The sequence below is a fragment of the Python bivittatus genome, unplaced genomic scaffold, assembly GCF_059951505.1.
Source record: "Python bivittatus isolate LINGU-HERP-01145 unplaced genomic scaffold, Pbiv_v1 ctg000330_np1212, whole genome shotgun sequence".
NCBI lineage: Eukaryota > Metazoa > Chordata > Lepidosauria > Squamata > Pythonidae > Python > Python bivittatus.
In genome coordinates this window covers 54,394,290-54,412,029 of record NW_028277058.1, presented here as the reverse complement: position 1 = coordinate 54,412,029, position 17,740 = coordinate 54,394,290, and the positions used below count along the sequence as shown (strand labels likewise).

Sequence of the window (17,740 nt, the reverse complement as noted above, 5' to 3'; positions counted from 1 at the left end):
CTCCATGGGTAGGGAGAATCCACAGTAGCTTGGCACTCTACTGTTACTCCCCCCAGCCACCACCGACACCTTCAAAGTCCCAGTGTCCTCTAGGATGGAAAGCTGTCAGGGTCACAGTTTCACAGTGGTTAGAGGACCTCTATCATCAATATGCAACTGGCGTCTGCCCTTGAAGAGTATCTGGAAGCTTCAGCTAGTACAAAACGCAGTGGCACAGGCAGTTATGTGTGCCTCTAGAACAGCACACATTACACCTCTTCTCCCTGAGCTGCACTGGGTGCCAGTCTGCTTCCAGGTCCAATTCATGGTTTTGACCTTGAAAGCCCTTCATGGCATGGACCGCCTCTCCCTGATTACATCTGCCTGTCCCATCAGATCCGGCAGAAGAGGCATGCTACGGGTCCCATTTATTAGTAAGCTACACTAGGCAGGTCCCAGGAGGCAGCCTTCCCTGCCATGGCGCCTGCCTTATGGAAAATTCTCCCCCCCATGCCCCCGGAAGTATGGTTTGGCCCCATCCCTGTTGATTTTCCCGAAGTCCCTCAAAACCTGGTTATGTCATCAAGCCTGGGGGTTCCAGGGGACCCATGAGATCTTGAGGTGGCTCCATTATTGTGGTTAACATCTGCTGTTTCTCTTAGCCTTGTTTTTTTTAAAAATAATAATATTTTTTAATATGTCCAGTGTTTTATAATTTTGTTGTATGCCGTCCAGAGTCACTTTTTGTGAGATAGGCGGCCAGATAAATTTGATAGACAGACAGCGATATGAGAGAGGGGAAGGGAGGGAGGGAGGGAAGGAAGGAGGGAGGGAATATTTCAATTATTTAATTCATTTAAGTGTATCCCACCATATTTATCTGAGAGTCAAAGGGAGCACTGGGGGCGAGGCCATGTGCAAACTTGTATCAGGGACTCTCTTGTCCAGCCATCTCCTTCACAGAACATGCTCATTTGTGCTTAGCTTGCTGTACGATCTTATCACCACTTGACTCTCTAGCTATAGTTTAGGGTTTAGGGTATCCTGTGTGCCCAGCCAACTGTGCTTTCTTTGATAAGCTGTGTTTAAGCCAACCATAGTTTAGCACGCTGTGTGGTTTGCCAAATCACGGTTAGCTGAATGAATGATTCATTTGTAACAACTTCTGCCTGTTTTTCATTAAAATTAATCCCCAGTCTGGATGCAACCGAATAATCCAAAATCAGCTGACTTCACACATTATGCTATCTTAAGCCATGGTTAATGAGCACAACGGTTCAGTTCAACAAGTAAAGCCCACCCCCAACCAACCACATTATGGCTTGCAGCATTGTGGAAAGTCACCAACACCTTATACCAGAGCTCTTGTTCAGACCCTTCTTTTCTTTTTGACTGGAGCAGAGAAAGAGAATGCCAATATCTGTTCAAAAACTAAACAACCTCACTCTTTGTGGTTCTCAGAGTGTTCCCACTTCTTCCTAGAGTCATTTCCTTTGTGACTGCTGGGGACAGGGGAGGTGGGAAAAAGAACTGAACAGCCAGATAAACCATGTTCACTCTTCTGATCCAGAGAACAGAGCTTCTACTGATGCAGACGTCAGATCTGGTTTTCGTTCTAGTTTAACAATCACATTGTTTTCCAGGGGAAACAATGTATACATCTCAGATAATTCTCTCTTTGTGCATGCTCAGGAAACAAAGGTTTCTATTAAATAGGGATGGAAGACCTGCAAATTACCACTCCTAGCTTCCTTCACCAGTGGCCATGCTGGCAGGGCTGCTGGGAGCTGTAGTTCACAAACATCTGGAAGGCTACCACCAGCTGTCTCTATTTTGCTCAGAGATCAAGCACAGTGATAAGCTGTACACGTGCAATTCAAATTTCCAAACTTGCATATATATTTACTTCTTGAATAGAAGATTGATGCTGGGGTAGCAAAGATGTTTAAGAAGGAACATATACTTTGCATAGGCCATTTCCAATGTGTATTCACTGCATTACTCAACAATTGTTGAGGTGATACAACAGTAGTGTTTTCACAACAGCTAGTCCTCACTTAATGACTGCCCTGTTTAGTGACAGTTTGATTTTCGGTGATGAAAAAGCAACGTTACGACCAGTCCTCACACTTATGACTGCCACAGTGTCCCCATGGTCATATGATTGAGATTCAGACACTTTGCAACCGGTTGACATTTATGACCATCACGGTGTCATAAATGTCAACGCCATTTGCACACTTCACAGCCAGCTTCCAACAAGCAGAGTGTCAGAATCCTCGCAAGATTTAATAGTAGATTTTAGAGTTGGCTAGCTGGTACTTGCTTTTTACATGCTCCGGTTCTGCCATTGTAAAATCTGGGGGAATGGCAGGAAAATGGATGAAACACAGTTAGAGGCAGATGGCTCCTTATCACAGGCGCTGGAATGCTCAAGGCCGTACCAGCAGAAGAATCAGGAGACTAAGGAGGCAAGGGGGGTGAAGGAGGGAAAAAGTAGAAAAAACAGCTTTTGGCGTGCAGAGGCTTAGTCTTAGCAATGCTTTGGAACTGTACACTTGTTCTCAATAAATGAACTTTCTTTTGAATCAATATTGGTTGCAAGGAAAGTTACTGGACTTGGGAGTAGCAGGTGGCAGATCGTTACACAGAGTCAATGAAGAAGCCAGCAGTGAAATCACAAGTCATGGGCACAAGTCACGCCTAACGACCACATCACTTAGTGACAGAGTTGCTGGTCCTAATTGTGGTTATTAAGTGAGGACTACCTGTACTGTTATATTGGCACAATGATAGCTGGATGACTCTAGAAGACACTCTGACTTGCTAGTGGAGGAACTACCAGAGAGAAGGTCCCGATATTTCCAGGTGCAGTTGGACCTGAACATAAAAACCCTCCAAGCACAAGAGATATAATCAGTAACTGCCCAAGATAGCAAAACATCTTGTACCTATGTATGTTATTTGCAATAAACCTGCCAGAGTCAGCAAGGGCCAGATTTATGGGCATTCCAAGCTGGGCAGCTTGTGCAACCAAGCAAACTAAACATGAATTGTAAGAAGCTGGTGATGGAGAATAGCCATTGTAATAATTGGACATCAGATATCAGACAGTTCAATTCACTCTCTTAGAACAACACTTCCTAGTGATGAAGCTGACTGCTGACCAGGTATGTGCATAGCTGTGGCAAGAGTGTGCCTGCAGATATGGGCATGCAAGGGCAATCCCTAATCCAACACCTAGCACCTCCAGGCCAAAATGATATTTGCCTCTAGTGTAGCAGAAGACAATTGATACCTGTAAGAGATCTTTAAAAAATGCACCAGAGTTTCATACTGACAGTCTTGGTGAGTGAGACCAGAGGATGCAACCAACCTTACAAGAAGGGACTGAGAAAACCGGCTACCTTCAGCCCTGAAAAAACAAGACTGAGAAGAAATATAATAGCATTTATCAAATATCAGAAGAGCTATTACACAAGAAAAAAATCAAGACTTATTCTCTGTTGTCCCAAAGTGCAGAACAGAGACTAAGTGTCTTCAGTTACGGGAAGAGAGACTTTGATTGGACATTGGGGGGAAAATACTAATGGTAAGAGTACATTCATAGCAGAACTGCAATGGGAACTTCTTCCCTGGATGAGTTAACCTAGTCAGGACAACCATCTATTGGGTACTTTAAGTGGGATTCCTGCACTGAGTAGGAAGTTTGACTCTGGCCAAAATAGCCCCATCAAATTTTCTGATTCTGTGAAGTATGCTAACCACGACATACTAAGTTAGAATAGGGCATTTGGATGGATGGGTGGGGATGGCAGAAGGCCGCACTTTTACTCAGAGCTATCTGATGTAGCATCTGTAGGGTGGGCAAAGCCAACATTTTTCAACCTGGGGGAAGGAGGATTTGGAGAAGTGCTTAAAGACCAAAGGAGTAGTCTAAACCCTCACAAAGACTTAAAACATCCCATTTTGACCCACAAAGCCCCCAGTAGAAAAATCAGCCTGATTTTAGGGTGAGAAGGATAGATGGATGCATCAATGGTTCAAGTCCCTGCAAGATTTAGGTCATATATTTGCTCTTTAACCTCCAGGAATGTCCACAGGGTATGGTCAGAAAAATCAAGATGGCAGCTTGGATGATGTGATTGAAGATCCACCTGTTTTTTTTTTAATGTAGGTAGCACATCTTAATGTTTTTTCTATACCCTGCAGACACCTCTGCTAACTTTCTTCTGCAGTTCCACCAAAAAATAAGATTAGCGTTGTCTATACTAGGAAGGCTCTCAGAGATGAAAGACGAATGCCAGTTTTTAATATATCATGTAATATAGTGTGAATCATATTGTGCAACATGGCTGACAAGAAGACCATTCATCTTTATCAGCCTTCTTCCAATGAATTCTTAATAAGCACTGGAAGCCCTGAAATTTTTCCCCATATAGAAATGTAGAATAATAGTGAAGATGCTGGACTAGGAGTGGGGAAACCCAGATTCTAGTGCCTCCTCAGCTATAGAAGCCAACTAGGTTACTCTGGGTTGGTCCCTCTCTCTCAGTCCAAGAGTCCAAGAGTCAGTATGGGGGTAGGATGAAGATGCTGGACTGGGAGTGGGGAGACCCAGGTTCTAGTCCCTCCTTACCCACAGGGCCTCCTGAGGGGATTTTGGGTCACTCACTCTCTCTCAGCCCAACCAACCACACAGTATTTTTGGTGTGGGGAAAAAATGGGAGAACATGCCATCTTGAGCTTCTAAAGGAAAGGTGGTATATAAATCTAACTAATCATTAAAGAAGGCATGTAAAACCAGGAGGAAGCCATCATAAACAACTTACACAGAATTTGAACATGGCATTTTTCAACAATGTTTCTACTGGCCTTCACTCAGTGCAGCCCTCCTCAACCTTTGTTGCAGATAGACATGGTTGATAAGCCACTGGGCTGGGTTCTCACAACATGCTAAGTCCAAATAGACAAAGCGTTATGCAAAATGTAATTTGTCACTGTTGCTTGCACAACACACTCACCTACGCTAATTTGTGATCAAGCATTGTCTCAACAGGTTGCATAAACCAAGTATCATACTAAAGCATAAAATGACTTGTTTGGACATCACATGCAACATGAATAGAACCACTGCATTGTGTTAACCTGGCTCTGGGTTTTAATGTGTTGCAAGAACTAAAGCACTATGTGCATATCTGTGTTTATAAATGTAATCTGTTTATTCCTTACTCACACCATTGTTCCAATAAATGCCCTATTTTAAATGCGGAAGGAAGGAAGGAAGGAAGGAAGGAAGGAAGGAAGGAAGGAAGGAAGGAAGGAAGGAAGGAAGGAAGGAAGGAAGGATCAAAACTTTACATTTCAGTTTCAAGAAGAAACTGATTCACCAGGATTGGTTTATGACACCGTGAAGGTGGAACTCGTAAATACTTTAATTACATGGAAAGAAAAATCTTGAGTTTAAACAGCAGAAGTGAACCCTAATTATTTAAATAAGCAAAGCTAACTTATTTCCCTGTTTGGCAGCATATGGCAATATTTACAGAATCTCTTAGGAAAACATTAATTGAATCTCTAACATTAAAATGGTTTATTGGACGACTGCCCTTCATTCAAACCCAGTAACCTAGTTTCTTAATAGAAATATTATAAGTGAAAGCAATCAATTTCAAGCGAAATGGGAATGTAGAAACAACTCAATTTATGACAGCAAGTTTGAGGAAAGGCAGGAAAGACTGCTCAGATACATAAAGCAATGACTTTTTCCACATCTGGTTTGGTTCTTATTATAGCTACTTCCTGCAATTTGACAACTATGCTCTTATTTTCTGGGTTTCTTAAACAACCATGTTCCTGTTTATTATTGGAGGAAGGGAGATTGGGGACTTTGTGAGCACTTCACTCACATTTTATGATGGATGTTCCCAGCAAGAAGACCGAGTAAGACAATAGGAATTCTCCCCAACTACAATAATAGTAGTCGTAATAGTAGTAATAATTCTGCCAATCAAGACTAGGGTTGAGACAGGTGGATCGTATTTCCATGGTTTCATCTGGAGGCCTTTAAAGTGAAAGGAATGTTGGTCATTTTCAGAAGTTAATTTTGGGGGTGAAACTCATGTGCCTGCTCTCCCCTTGCTTTTTGCACTGTGCCTACTATCTTCAAAATCTTCAGAAGATTTAACATCATGCTGTGTTCCAAGAGATATTCCAAGAGGAAAAATGATGGAGTCCATCTTTCACCATGTGGGCCTCATCCCAAACTGAACCAAATTTTCATCCTGATTAAAGCTTGGCACAAAAGTAACAACTGTGTGAAAATTACCAGTACTTCAGAACCTCCCATTTTTCACCAATTATGCCTGAAAGCTTTTAAATGGGAACCGAGAAACAGTCAAATAGGCTCCAAAGGGCATTTTTTAGGAGGAGGAGGAATTCTGGGAGTTGAAGTCCACAGGTCTTAAAGTTGCCAAAGTTGAGAAACACTGCTCTATCCACCAGCATCCTGAGATTTCTCCAGCTTTGTTTTCTGCTCTCTCTCTGGACAAGAGTTAATGGCACTACAAATATAATCTGCCCTTCAACAAATCTCTTTTGAATACATGTGTTACTCAGTTGCCTTCACTGAAGGACACAGTACTAGAATGGCTGGGGTCACCAGTACATGAATGCATTGGTCAAGCGATGCAAACATACAATGCCAATTTAGCATTCCTGGCTTAAATAGCAAACCCACTGAATGTAGGAGAAGGGATGTAGACCTGCTGCTTTGCACTCAAAAGGTCTCAAGTTCAATCCTCAGCATCTCCAGGCAAGGAAGAAACATTGCAGAGTTGGTAGGCACTGCTGAATTCCAACTGCATGGCCAATGGTGAGAGAAAATTGGCATATTCCTGTGGATACCTTATAGAGCACAGCTAAATACAGCGACAGTGTAAAACAAATTCAAATATTCCCTACAAAGATGTAATTTTGTCTAATTTAAAATCATCTAGTTGGAAAGGAACTTGGGGAGCTATCCAGTCCAACTCTCTGCTCAGTGCAAGAATCTTGCAACTACAGAATCTCTGAGACAAGGCTGTCCAGTCCCTAAGTATCTTAAGTATCCACTGCCAAATAGCTTTTAGCTTGAGATGTTTTTCCTAAAATTAAAACAAAAACAAACGTGCTCTGATCAATCAGATCAAAGGTTCACCTAGATGTTCCAACAACATCCAAATAAACTTGGAAGCAGGAGTTGAGAAGACTTTCCCTGACTCTGTCTTCAGAAGTGCTTTTAAGTGGGGAAATCCCACTTATATCATGGCCCTCATTTATGGACAAAGTCATGGAGCACATAGATCAACTTGTTTCTACAGTGATTCAGGGTACGATGTTTCTTCCTCCAGTTTCAAAACAATATGTACTTGTCTTCTAATCCAGCTTCCTTTAAATATAGATTTTGTTTTTTCCCTTCAAACAAGTTATAGATTAAATAAATAATGGGACAGTATAGCTTCATCTCACTTTTTAGCCATCCTGGACCCAGTCTGCTTCTGTCAGGCCCATCCCAAGAACAACAGGGAAACAATCCAGCCAAGTTCAGTTCTTTTATTGCTTACACCATATAGACAGAATCTTGCCAGACTAAATCTGTACTACTCTAACCTAGTGGATATACCCTGGGAGATTCTAGGGAGTGGCTATCCTAAATCTCTTCCTCCTCCCATGCTCCTGCTCTGGACTGTGCTGTCTCCTGTCTCGCCCCTCTTCCTGGAATGCGCTCCTTCCTTCCTGAGAATCTGTTGCACTATTGTGCTATTGCAGTCCATCACAGTTTCGCCATATTCTGTCCATACTGTGGCTTCCTGATTTATATACAGGTTTTGCACAAGGGCAATGAGATGTTCTGGGAATATTGCCACAACAAATAATAATTAATGAAGCCTAGCAAATTTAAGAATTGACCTTGGCAACATCTCTGGAGGGTAGACTCTTAATGACAGAATCTCATTGACAGAATCTGCCTACCTGTAACTTAAACCCATTATTCCCTACCCTCCACTCTAGAACATCTCCAGACCTTCTGGGTAGTAACTGTTCAAGCATTAGAAGATGGCTTTTGTATTCTCTGCTTGGTCTTCTTTTCTCAAGGCTAAACCTACCAATCTTCTTCATCTTTCTTCATAGGACTAGTCTACTGATCAACCTTCTTTGAACCCCTTCCAACTTCTCTAGATCCTTCTTAAAGGGCAATGCATGAACTTGACATAATACTAGAGGTCTCATGTGACCAAACTATCTTTTCCCAGTATAGGGGACAATTTTCAATAGTAAAACCAGCACTTGGAAAAAGGGTGGAGAAGATTCTCTTTTCCCACCATGACCAAATTAAAATTCCACTTCAAATTACATTTTTAAAAAACGGTGTGTCCCAACAAACTAACAGCTACATATATATTTTTGGGTCATCATGTAAGGAAAGTCTACTTTATTAAAGAGGATGTAACAGAAGACATACATTAGAAAAACCCAACAGTGTCACAGTTCATTTGGTAATGGGCTTACTGGGGAACAAAAAAGAAACTAGCTTGGAGGGGAAATGGTATGAAGTATCCTGAATGAGACACAAGGGAACTCTTACCGGGAACACTCAATGCAGCAAAGTTTATCCTTAATTTTAATCTTCCCTTTGATCTCATTCTGCAAAACAATCTTGCCATTGCTACCCATGGTTTCCCATGCACATAATTAAATTGTTATCCTTGCTGTTTCATTTCATGCACCTGACATAAACATCATTATCATCAAGTGGTTAATCTTTGACTGGCTTTCTGTTTACAGCAACACGTAGTCATAAATGATCCAGTCAATGCTGCCATCTACAAGGAAAGATCTAATCAGTAATAGGGGACCTGTGACCTCCAGGTGGTGTTGGGATTACAGATCATCATATATGAGCATTGGTGATGGGAGCCGAAATTGTTTGGAGATATAACCCATCAGCATAAATCCCACCCTGATCTAAACAAACTTTCTCCCCGGGTACCTATGTTGGGTTCATTTTTATCAGTGGATGCCCCAGAGATGCCATGAGTAGAAATATCTGGGAGAATGCCCTCACAGTTGCCTTTCTTGAACAACCTTAGTCTCACTTCACCTTCTCCTTCCCACGATAGGTTTTCCTGACTTGATTCTCCCCCAAATGGGTCAGAATGATGGATGTGTTAGGACTGCATCCGTTTGTGGCCAGAGCAGACACAGCCATGGTGATACATGTCTTCATTACATCTAGACTGGACTACTGCAATGAACTCTTCTTGGGGCTACCTTTGAAGAATCTTTAGAAACTGTCCTCCATCCTGTGAGAAGGCTGGTGGACATCTACAAGTACATTATGCCTGCCTTGCAAGAGGACTAGGGCCCGTTTCTTCTAACATCCTCTTCACATTCTAAAACTGGATGGGCTTTTTCTGTCTCAACGATGGAAAATTGGAACAAGAGAAAGGGCCATTCCTAAACGATGAAATCAGCCTTGAAAGACCAGGTTAGCACTTCTCTGCTGGCCTTCTGAAGTAAACCCCAAGTTTGGTCCCTGGTTATCTGCACTTTTAAAAAGACCAGATGGCAGGTGATGGAAAGCAAAGAGGCTTCTGCTGGGCATCATGGAGAAATGCCCAGCAGAAATGTCACTCGTATATCAACCTTCGCTTCTCACACCCAGCCTGAAGAACACTCAATTCCTACTGGCAAACAGGATGGACAATGTCCAGATTGCAGAAAGCCTCTTCTGTGTTTTATTCGAATTTGCTTCTGCATGACGTCCAGACCCATCCACTGTACTTCATAACGTACAATTTATGCATATTGGGGGAACCCAGCCAATATTTCTTCAACAAACAACATTTAACCAATCTATGTCTTAGCAGCAAGACTAAAACTAACACTGAACTGATTCATGATGTGCTTACATAGCTCAACTGGCACCACCATGTAGTTACGTGAGACAGGAAGCTTGGGGAAAGTCCCTAAAGTACAAAATGTAAGGCAGCAAGTTGGGGGAAATTCCAAAAGGCTAGAAGGAGAAGGGAACCCTAAACTAAGAAAAATGCCCCAAATGGCCTGATAATAAGCAAGCATGCTGCAGACATGGAATGCTGGCTGACGAAGGTGGGGAGAAACCTGAAAAATGGAAAGTATACAGAATGAGCATCTGGAATACAGCACAGCTAGAACAAAATCCCAAGCAGGGACATTCCACAGTACCAGGAGTTTTCTAGCACTTCTCCCTTCTTCACTTCTGGGTAGATCAGTGCTTCTCAACCTTGGCAGCTTGAAGATGTGTGGACTTCAACACATGGCTGGCTGGGGAATTCTGGGAGTTGAAGTCCACACATCTTCAAGCTGCCAAGGTTGAGAAACACTGGTGTAGATCATACTCCAATTGGCCACCTTCCCCTACAATCTTCAGTAGCAGCTGAACAATTAACAGCTTTTTTTCCCCCTGGATCAGACATGAATCAAGGCTTGGGGGGAGGTTAGCTTCTTCATCAATGTCAAACAGCTGTGAGCAACCCAGGATTTGTTAAAAGGCAAAGTAAGGCCAGTTCAGGAGCAGCTGCAGCAGAGTGAGCCAAAGACATTTTTTAAAACAAAAAGTGAATTGTTTTGCCAGAGGTCTGAACTGCTCCAGCCGCGCACAACTCACATTGCTACCTTTCCACTAGCAATCGATATTGCCCCTTGGAAACCTGCAGCTTCACCTCCCATCCCTTTTGCAGAAATCTTCTTAGCAGCCCCCTGCTCACAAACTTTTTTAGGGTACAGCTGATCACCAGGATCTACCGCCTTGCGGCTTCCCTCCCAAACATCATCATCTTGAGAGGTTAACGAACATGCCAAGCATGAGGTTTTTTTTGGAGAAGTCCATCTGAGCCAAGGAAGGACGTAAGTGGAAAACACACACACACACATCTGAAGCAATTTTTTCCTGCTCAAAAACTCCATTTCCAGAGAAAAGGAAGGTGGGGAAAAAAAAATACTTGCAGGATCTCATGACAGGAGAGAGGAACTGAACTCCCATCTTCCATCCCCTCTGATTTTACCCATTGTCAGTGACTTGGTTGCTGTCTGTTGACACGATTTGGAACTGGAAATGGATTGCAAAGCTAAACGCTATAAATAAACGCCTGAGCTCTTGAAATGCTGCAACCCAACAAATAAACAAAACTGCAAAACACAGAAATACACGCTCACAGCCTGGCAAAAGAATAAATTACCACTGAATCATCTATCCAGAAGCAGGAACTGCCCTTTATTCTGAACGCTGTAGCGTTTTTCTTGCTAAATTAGAGGGAAGGGGGCGGTGGGAAGACCTAAGCGTACAAACATGCCTACCGAAACGCCCAAATATTTGAGGTATTGCCCACCCTATGGGGTAAACTCCATTTAATCCCTGGCAGCCAGATTTTTAGGAGCTTCCAAAACCCACATTTTGTTTGCCTTTATTAAACAACAAGAAAAATGCCTCCGTCCATTAAAGGAGGGGGGGAAAAAATCAAATGATTGATAGCCGCAATTTTTCTGTTCTGTTTTTATTCTATCCCTTTTCAACCCTTGTTTGTATGGGTGTACAGGGGCATGCAGAACACAGACATGGTGGATTAAAGAAGGATGCATCTAAAATACAGCACTATATTATTATTATTATTATTATTATTATTATTATTATTTGCAACTGGAAGCTTGCTCCCCCTGCTTTGTAAATGGGAGGCAGATCGCTGGCACCCCCAGCAGCTGCGTCGGTGTCAGCATCTCGACCGCCGTTTCCCCTTCCAAATTCTTACCTTCATCTTGCTAGCAAAATCCACTCCAATTTCTCCAATACAGAAGAAGCAAGGAAAGAGAGATGGGGGGGGGATCTTCTTGACGGATCTCTGCACGACTGCACGGCTGCAGCTGGCGGAGGCAGTCCTCCTCTCCCCCCGGCTCCTCTACAGCCTCGGGGACCAGAGCGAAGGCAGCCGTTGGCGAGACACGTTCCAGCCGCGAATGAAGCGTTCTCGGAGCGGCGAGCGACGACCCAGCTCCGATTGCATCACTGGCAAGAAACGGCGCTTCCTCCGAGCCCCACTAGGGGGAGCAGACGCGGGGCGGGGAAAACAGAACTTTCGGACGCGAAGGCGCGTTCCGATTGGTCCGCTGTTGCAAAGCCAAACAGAAGGCAGGAGAAACCCCGCCGGAGGTTTCACGTGGCTGCCGAAAAGGTCGGCCGTCGCTCTGTTGAGAAGTCGGCTCTGGCGGGTCGGGCTCACCCGGGAGAACTGGCCCTAGTTTAACGTGGTTTATAAATCACGTTGGCTGGCTTTACACAGACCCACGCACGCCGAAAAGAAAGAGACGACGGCTTAGCTCTTCAGTTATTAAATCAAGAATACATCAACCTCGTTTCCGATTCACATCTTCTGTGAAGCTGTGGTTTGCAGAACAGACCGCATTGGCTGCATTCACACGACAGGCTGAGTTGCAACCAAATCTGTCATATCCTGGCTTACATCGGATGTATGAATCCAGTCCAAATGTTTCCATTGCCTTATCCTGTCTCCTAAGGGTCAGAATCGTGCAGGCAGTGGCATTCCCTGTGATGCTGTGTGATAGCACATGCTGGACTTTGGTGCTAGAGAAGACTCTTGAGAGTACCGTGGACAGCTAAGAAAACAAAGAAATGGATCGTTGAACAAATCCCAGAATTCTCACTCAAGATGCAAATGTCCAGGCTCAAATTATCATAGTTTGGACACATTATGTGAAGACCTAGTTCTCTGGAGAAGGCTGTGATGCTGGGAAAAGTGGAAGGAAAGAGAAGAAGAGGACGAATAGCAGCAAGGTGGATGGACCCAATTACAGTGGCAATAGATGCACTGTTGGAAGACCTGAAGGACCAGGTTGGGGACATTTCCTCCCGGAGAAAATCTAAGAATTGCCACTGACTTGACGATGCATAACCATTTTTTTTTTTTATCCAGTCTCCTAAAACTAAGTTGGTACTCCATCTTCACCTTGCATCAGAGATGGACTTATATGCAAGACAAACTAGAATGATTCAACCATAGAATTGAAAAGGAACCATTGAGGCCAGAGAGTCCAACCCTAGCTCCTTGCAGGAATCCAAATGAAGGCATCTCAGACAGATGGCTATCTAGACTGGCTTGAACCCAACCAGTGAAGGAGAGATCTCCACCTCTCTGGGCCATTGGTCCCACTGCTGATCATGTTAGGAAGTGTCTTCTACCGTTCATTCCTGTAACAAAGGAATCATTCTGTGCATTCAGCACTTTGAGATCATTTGAAGATAGGCTTTCTTCTGTGTAGCATCCTTGCAGGTATTGGAAGAGCCTTGTCCTATTCCCCCTTAAAAATCTCTTCCCAAAACCAAGCATATCCAACTCCTTGCATTCTTCTTCACAAAACTTACTTTACAGTCCCCAGCTCACCCTTCTGCCTTTTCTTGTGGTCCTGTTGCAGTTTGTGTGAATCTTTCTTCAAGTATGATACTCAGAACTGGATGGAATAAAAGTGAGGAGACACAGCAACACAGCAATTAATTCCATACTGCATTAAGGAACATCTCTTAAGATTTCAAAAAGTCGTCTTCATTGTGTTCACTAACCTGTGAGCGCTCCCCTCAGTCTGGGGATCACAGTTCCAGGTAAGCTTGCATAAAAGGCTGGAATCTAAGTTTAGACCATTTTTAAAAACTATTAGCAAAAACTAAAGCTTCGCCTGAGCTCTCTTTTGAACACTGAACACATAACGCCAAGCATAAAATATGCTTCTCTGGAAATAAATTATTCTGCAGTTTGGATTTTTCTTTGTTTCATTCCTTTTTGGGGGTAGGTTTTCCCATCCTCAAAAATCTATGCGGATCTCTTCCTAGCGTTATTGTATGAATTAATTCCAAATATTTAGGGTGCCTTTAAAGGGGTTTTCGTCCTTTTAGGAGATTGTAGGCTGAGAAATATATCCAGGATTCATCCATTATGATGAACTCTGATTTTACTAACTATGGACTTAACTATTGCTAAGCAAAACTGAAACAGAGTTCATACAATTCTCTAAGCCCAACAATGGCTTAGTTCACAAACTCCAGTCTCTTGGAGACAAATGCAGAGCAATCATCCATTCAATTTTTGTGTCCACAAGTTTGTTGCAAAATCACCACAAAAAAAAAAAAAAAGAAAATTTGTGGCCATCTCTAATCTCAGCAACAACAGTTGTGCCCAGGTTTTACCCATCAAATAAATGTAATACATATTATTTATACCTGAACATTATTTCAATATTTTAGTCTACAGCAACATCTGTTCAACTTTTGTAGTTTTTATTGCTTGAATAAAATTATGCTGTGTTCTATTATTTTCTATTGTTTTAATTTAGTTCAGTTTTTTTTAATCATTTAGTTGTTGGTTAGATCTATACCCCACCTTTCCTCCAAGAGTTTAAGATGACCTAGAGAGCATTTCCCCCTCTGATTTTATCATGGTAAAGATTGGTTGGGCCAAGAGAGCATCTGACTGGCACAAAGTCATCAGTGGGTTTCCATGGTTGATTGTGGCCTTGAATTTGCATCTCCACAAGTCCAAAACCACTATACCACACTGTATTCAGATGAACTAGAATTGCAGGATAAAAACATTTAAGATAAAATATATTAAAGCATTTGCAATTCCAGAATCTCTCCTTTGAATTGTGGAAGGCTGCAGTATTTGAAGTGGTGCAAAAATTCAGTTTCAGCAAAGCAGCCATTTGAACTGATTGAAGTCATCCAGCTAAACCCAGCTCTGCTGTTTCTTTTTTCTTCCATCAGTGTCTTTTGATGACCATCCTCGGGTCTTAACAGAGCAGAAGGGAAGATGCAAATAAGTCTTTACAAGATCAGAAGGCAGAGAGTGAGGGTTACCATGGAAATGTTCAAATAATAAGTCAGCAGTGAATGATGATGCTCAAACCTATTTGGCAACCAGCTCTGCAGGCTACAAAAATGCCATCTAGTAACTGAACTGGCTAGACTGGTTTTGGGGTGAGCTTAGTTCACAAGATTTCCCACCACAGACCATCATTTCAGAGGGTGGGGGTAAGAATCATTAACTAGTTACATTCAGACAACACAGTAACCCAGGGTAACAAAATGTAGGTCCTACATTCAAACCCATAAATGCCTTCATTTGTTGGTGTAGCCCACACAGGAATCAGATGTTGTTTTTATCATGCTGTAAGAATCAGGCCATCATGTTAAACCATTATATGATTTATTATTAATATCACAACAACCTACCTCACCTTGTTTAGGCTAGGAAGGTAAGTAGGGTTGAATTTGGCCAGTAGCTGGATGGAGAACCTCCAAGGAATCTCAGAGCTGTAGACCATACTAGGAAATCAACCAAAATCCAGAAGAAGACAAGGCTGACCACTTTCATACAGGGCTTGAGTCCATATAGGGGGACTCTTTATCTTTATATGAATATAGCAAGTGGCAATGCTTAGCTGACCTTGGCTGATCCAGAAAGCTAATCAGGGTCACAACTGGTTGATATTCAGAGCTGGGTGATGGACCACCACCAGGACACTTCTTAGAACTTAGAAGGGGAAGTCAATTCCACCCCCAAAGAAAGCCATGATTAGTACACTTCATTATTATTGTCAAGGAAATAACATGGACACTTCCACATAATGATCAAGGGTTGAGCTCAACCCAACGGAGGTTTTACCTTTTATACCATGTCATATGAATACTGTTTTGCTTAGGTTTCATTGTGTTTTGTAAATTCAGTTCCTGTAGCTAAGCTACTGCTGCAAATACTGGCTTAGCCAGCCATGCATTGGTTTTTAAGCTTTTTATTGTTTGAGGCCACCCAGGGTTATGTTGCATAAGATGGATGGCTATAAATATTATTTATGAAGTATAGAAGATGACTTCTGCATGCCAGAAAAGATGTAGTAAACTGGCTGGCTTTGCATATGGTAATTTAATCTTAGTTTAGTGACTGAAGCACTACTGCCTTGATTGACACACTATGCTAAACTATAAATCATGGTTCATAAACAAAATATCTGGTTGAGATATTGGGTGTGATGTTTCTTTTTAATACAACTTCTGTAACAATGCTGGGGTAATTAAAGATATGTCCAGCTGGAGAAAGTCTTCAAATGTGAAGGATTTAAGAGAAAGTTTTTGATTTGTAGAGCATATTAGTTTACTAGGATTGCTTGAACTTGTGACTTTAACTTGTGACTTTTCATACGTTAGTTTCCATTAGTAAGGTAACAAGAAGACATCAAGCAAACCACATTATGGCAGGGTACAATGTGTAAACCAGGCCACAGTAATTATTTTTTTCTTTGAACCCTTCAATCTCACAGTGAAACTGGGAGATTTTCCAAATCAGGATTTGAAATTACCTAGCACTAATTCTCATATTTCAGGTGGTAAATGCTTCATAGTCTCTCATTGACCAAGTTGCATCAACTCCAAAGTTGTTTCTTGAAATCTAATCAGTTCTCCAAAAGATGTTGCTAAAGTTGCAGAATAAATTATTACTAGGGGAAAAAGTGTGGAAGGAATAAATCAACCAAACCTGAGATTTTTATTTGAAGGGCTATTTACTGCAGATAAATATTGTGATCATTGCTTACACCCATTGTTCCCCACTCCTATTCTGCTGCTCCAGATGGGCAATTCAAACTTCACTTCCTTCATTGAGAAGGAAAGCAACTGAGCCAAGTCTTCCAGAGTTGGTCTAAGAAATCCTGGAAACGCTTAATCCCACTTATACCCTCTTTTTCTATCCCAGTATTTGCTCTGTCATCTACTTTTTTTTTTCCTTTAAAACATCTTGCTTCAGAATTTTGTAAAGAAATCCTTCAGGATTGATTCCAAATGGCACAGTGAGTCAGAAAGTGCCAACCAGGTTTATAGTTTTGAGTATGGTGATATAAGCAGAAGCACACCAACAGTATCTCTCTGGGTTTTTAATACATCCCCTCCCTTCACACTACTTTGTCTGTGGAGTGATCAAGGTACAAAAGGAAAAAGAGACACATGCAAGGGGAATTGGTTGATGGAGCAGGCAAGAGCATATAGATAATAGCGTCCTACTAGCCATCAGAAGGTTTAAAGCAGACCTGCACAATCTGGAGTCCTAGCATTACAAGTAGTCCCATAAACTTTAGACTCCTTCCAAAACTGCCACAATTTTAATGCGGAAGGAGAAATTATTAAATGATTTATAATTAAATGTATACCCTACTTTTCTGCTTTTAGAAGAATTCAAGGGAGCTTAGAGCTGTAAAACTAAGCACAAAACAGAATGCAGGGCAGCCAAATCACTAGCCTTGAAATCAAGATCATTCTAATCAATTAACTGCTTGGAAAGAGATGTATTTTGGCTATTTTCTGACTGCTGGAAGGGTGGGAATGAAACACACCTCCTAATGGAGTCTTTTCCCAGCCTGGAAGTGACAGGTGGCCTTCCCATGTATCAGATAGCTGAGCTTCTGCAGCAAGGCATCTTCAAAGGGCTTCTCAAGTTGCTCTAAGTCATCAGGCAGTTAATACTGTAGGTTGATTAATGGGTTTTGGCCCAGCATGCTCATTTAGCATTGTGACAACTGGAGATCTGACAGCCTTATAAAGGAAGTAGCTCTTAATGGGCAGAGATTTAAGGACCTTTGAAGGAGAGAGTCTATTACTTTTCATGACTGTGCCTGGATTCAGGAATGA

At 42.1% G+C, this 17,740-nt stretch overlaps 1 protein-coding gene across 1 annotated transcript in view; it reads right to left on the bottom strand.

The window, feature by feature from the left end:
* The window catches only part of BCAT1 (branched chain amino acid transaminase 1), a 54,125-nt gene extending 42,073 nt beyond the window's left edge, over positions 1-12,052 (bottom strand). Inside the window, exon 1 of the mRNA XM_088141342.1 lies at positions 11,808-12,052. Coding sequence (XP_087997468.1) covers positions 11,808-11,813 — 6 coding nt within the window. The 5' untranslated portion in view covers positions 11,814-12,052. The remainder of the gene's footprint in view (positions 1-11,807) is intronic.
* Positions 12,053-17,740: the final 5,688 nt, after the last annotated feature.